Source organism: Sinocyclocheilus rhinocerous, unplaced genomic scaffold, assembly GCF_001515625.1.
Source record: "Sinocyclocheilus rhinocerous isolate Xijiao unplaced genomic scaffold, SAMN03320098_v1.1 scaffold878, whole genome shotgun sequence".
Lineage (NCBI taxonomy): Eukaryota > Metazoa > Chordata > Actinopteri > Cypriniformes > Cyprinidae > Sinocyclocheilus > Sinocyclocheilus rhinocerous.
In genome coordinates this window covers 594,793-599,153 of record NW_015664312.1, presented here as the reverse complement: position 1 = coordinate 599,153, position 4,361 = coordinate 594,793, and the positions used below count along the sequence as shown (strand labels likewise).

Here is a 4,361-nt window from a genome sequence, read left to right as displayed (position 1 = left end):
TCACAGCGCCTGCGCAACTTCGCAGTGTTGCCAAGTCCGCGGTTTTCCAGCGGTAGTTTTTAGTAGCAATTGGGCGTTTCTTTTTTAAATATCCTGGCAACCCTGAAACTTCAGTACTAAAATCATGACGTCATGATTTCGCCCCGGTTAAAGGCATAGTAGTGTAAGTGATTTTTCAAAAACACTTTATAAAACTGATTCGGGCCGAATCGCAAAACAAACTTGTAGCCAATCAGCAATAAGGGGCGTGTCTACTCGTGATGTGGAGGAGAGAGCTTTCAGTGCATGGGACAGACATTAGCCGAGCGACAGAAAGATGGAGATGGTGGATAAAAAACAAAAGAGGAAAACGTCTGCGGAACGATAAGGCAAGAAGTAGGACCCGTGTAAATATCGGATCAGCTTTCCAGCGCTGGAGAGAACTCAAGGAGTGGAGGCCTGCGATCGGACGCCGAGGTTGCTATGTTTCTTCTCAGTAGGTGAGTAACACCGTGTCTACAACAGCTAAAGTCTGCCTACACTGGACGCGATCAAACGACCGTTGAAAACCATTTGAAATTTGTGTCAGCACGTCATAAATAGAACCCGGCAGCAGTTTTCTGTCGGGGATTTGTTGCGCCGCGCCGCTCACGTCCGTAGACACGGTGTAACATTGGTTTTGCTTTGTTTCACAGAACTAATCCTTGCCTGGGTTGCGTACGTATATGTAGGGCGGAGCTATCAAAATAGGGGCAAGACCCTTTTGGGGTAGGGGCGTGTTTGTTTTGGTGATTTCAAATATCAACATTGGCTACCAGAAATCACTTACTCTGCCTTTAACTATTATGAATTGTGTTTTCTGAACCCTAGGTGGTGCCAAAATTGCATCTCTGAATGCACATAGACGCTCTCATGAAAGTTGTACTTTAATTAGACAGAGGCTTTCATTTAACAGCAAAGACCCCCAAATATGATGAATGATGATGAATATGATTTTTTCCACCCAGTGTTATAACAATTTTGGATTTATTTTATAGCATTTTTCACAATGTGCTTTACACAGAGCAGTGTCATAACTGCCAGTAGGAAGTTGATAGAGTCAGTGAAAAGATGTAAAACACAACAAACAATTCTGGAATACAATTACAAGTGATCAACACATTTAGAAATAAATATACTATATGCAGATTCCCTTTAGCGCCCCCTTGCGGTCCCCTGGGCTCTGCAGACCCCAAATGTGTAAAATAATAATAAAAAGAACTAGAGTGAAGTTTTGATGTAGAGTGGAGGGTCCACCTTCAAGCTCCACTGTGTGATGTGAGTCATGACCGTACAGCTGTTGGTTATCTTGCATTCACATATCCATTACTGTTGAAGCTGACCTGAATGGTGCCTTTTGATGAGCTGTGTTCCTCTTTCCGTGCTTGACATGTGAGAGTCAAATACCACACGAAAATAAAGACACCTAGAGGATGAAATGGACAGTATTAATGTCAGAGAATACAGGAGCTTCTGCTTCACATTGCCAATTTAGGGCCAAAAACCCAAATCAAATAAATAAACAACTGGCACTTCATGCAAGAGGTTTAAAATATGCATTGAAATTAATAATAAAAAAAATGACGTCAACATTTTTATTTTTGAACAAATGGTCAGTCAAAGGACATGCTTAATTATCATATTTTAGTTGTAAAGGAAAGGGAATTCATTTTAGTGTAGACCACGCTCTAAAACTAAGTAGCTAACAAACGATTGTCCTGGACGTCTGTAAATGGACTGGCAGAAACATTGTGAATCTTTTGAGTGTCTGCTGGTTTAAACGGATCTCGAGTCAGATTAATTATTTGTAGAGTACATTTAGTTTACACTTTAATGAAAACATTTGCAATTGTTCTGTAAAAGGTGTCATTATGACTATTTGGTCTGAGTTTTGGTTGCACTTACACAGCAGGTGCCGCCAGCGTGTGATGTTTTGAGCAGTGTTACTAACTTAAAGGGATACTCCACCCCAAAATGAAAATTTTGTCATTAATCACTTACCCCCATGCCGTTCCAAACCCCTAAAAGCTTCGTTCGTCTTCGGAACACAATTTAAGATATTTTGGATGAAAACCGGGAGGCTTGTGACTCTCCCAATGACTGCCAAGTAAATTACACTGTCAAGGTCCAGAAAAGTATGAAAGACATCGTCAGAATAGTCCATCTGCCATCAGTGGTTCAACCATAACGTTATGAAGCGACGAGAATACTTTTTGTACGTGATGAAAACAAAAATAACGACTTTATTCAACAATTCGTCTCCTCTGTGTTCTCTCCACATCTCTGTAGCGCCATTTTGGAGAATATCTGCTGAACGCAAACACAGCACATTGTGCCCTATTTTTTATAGACTTTTAGAGTGTAGCATACTAATCAATACACTGCTTAAAATTGTAATTGTTTAGAATACTAGTTAATGAGAATATACATAAAATGTAAATGTTCAAAAATGTGTAAACTTCTACAATTCATTACTGTATTACAAAATCTGATCATAGAAATCTTGTTTATATTACTTTTACAAATAAATGATAAATAAATAATTTTATGAACAAATCTAAATGAACATTTCAAATCATATTTTTTTTCTGAGATGGACAGTCAGTTTGCGTAATCATCATTGGGTTTTTTTTAAGTTACCTTATACACTAAAGGGGTTGAACACAAGTACAAATTCATATAAAAATATTAAAGTGTTTACAAACTTTCACCATTTTAATTGCATTTAGTTTCACAGAAAATTGTATTGTGTCGAGTACACAGTGACAGTTTTGTGTTGTTAAGTAATGACGTGATGGCGCAATGACATCACAACACATTTAGCAACTTTTAGCAACAAATCAACCTGCTTTTAGCAACTTCCAACTTGTTTTGGACATTTTGAGGGCATGTGGATGTGATGTGACAGGAAGTCATTGTCATATATAGGGACTGCTAAACAGCTCATGAAAAATGGGGGCAAAAACAAAAGTGTTGCGTTTATAATTTTGTTCAGTGTAGAAGTTTATTTTAAAGTGTGAAATATTACACACATGCACAAAATGTGTAAATAAATGTTTAAACATTTTTAAAACATTATGTTGTAATGCTATACTATATTCATGATTCTATACTAAGTTTTGTCTCACATATCTAACTATTTTCACTCCAAAGTACTTTTTTTTTTTGCTTTCAAAAAGTGATAGGACAGGATATGTACCCTATTAATGAAAGTGACAGTTATGCATGATTGTACCTCATTAACACCTGCTTTTTTTTCAAATAACACTGTAATAAATTCTTACCCTGAAAACTGTTGAGAATGGTGAAAACATAGAGTGAAGGGAGACTCAAGGGGCCATGGGTGGAGAAAGCCAGGACCCAGGGCACTCCCAGAGAACAGCTGAGCCCGAGTAGAGACACCCATTCTTTCCATGCCGTCCTCCGACGGTCTTTAATCTGAAGAGGTCGTGATCTTAATTTGTGCATCTTAACCAGCATCACCCCCAGCATAACCATGTTAAAGAGCATCACCAGCCCGAGATAACCATTCACAGTAATGTAGCTCACTATCTGTGTGCTTATCCAGCATCTAAACGAGAAGAAGCCAATGAAAACACTCCTGTTACAGGCCTGAGAGATGATGAAGTAAAAGTGCAGTGCAATTTTTGAATAGAATGACCTTACAGAGGTGTAACTGTTGAGCCTTCTTTATCTGTGTAAAATGTATATTTGCCATACACTTTAGTCACACCGCATATCATCACTGTAATAGTGGGTACACCTAAAGGAAAAGATTAATACAATAAAACATGCTTATACATGTTTAATTTAAATGTAATGATACTTAAAGATCAGTTCACCCAAAAATTGTCATCATTTATTTGCATTTAGTTTTTACGTTCAGGGATAGAAAATAAATAAACAGCTTGAATATTCAATCTCTGCATGTGGCCATGAAAAAACGCCCCTTCCCGCTGATTGGTCAACCAAACATTAAATCGTGCAGTCATTAGATGTTTCCCAGTTCCGCGCAACAGAATAATAGTCCTCCACTGCTACACTTGTACGGATTCTTAGTGCATTTATTTCAAATACAGAGTTCTGGCATGAAACTCTAGATGGCGCAGTCCGATAGGTCTAACTCAATCTGACCTAATGACATCATTATCACATGGCACAGCTGATTGGTTCTCTCCTGTGTCAGTAGCCAATGAGCTTGCAGCTCAACATTCAAATATATGACTAGTGCTTGCCGTAGCAGTTGCAGCTTGCTTCAGAAACACTCCAACTTCCCCAGCTCCACCTGTATAGATCTGCTACGAGGTGATTCATGTATGCTATATGGGGGTTATTTCATGTAT

At 38.4% G+C, this 4,361-nt stretch overlaps 1 protein-coding gene across 1 annotated transcript; it reads right to left on the bottom strand.

The window, feature by feature from the left end:
- Window positions 1-923: 923 nt before the first annotated feature.
- LOC107730096 (G-protein coupled receptor 56-like) lies at window positions 924-3,814 on the bottom strand. The gene is made up of 3 exons (XM_016540832.1): window positions 3,685-3,814; window positions 3,303-3,589; window positions 924-1,444 (listed from the first exon to the last, which is right to left on the bottom strand). Exons 1-3 carry the CDS (start codon window positions 3,759-3,761, stop codon window positions 1,323-1,325), a joined length of 486 nt encoding a protein of 161 aa, XP_016396318.1. The 5' UTR covers window positions 3,762-3,814; the 3' UTR covers window positions 924-1,322.
- Between the last annotated feature and the right edge of the window lie 547 nt (window positions 3,815-4,361).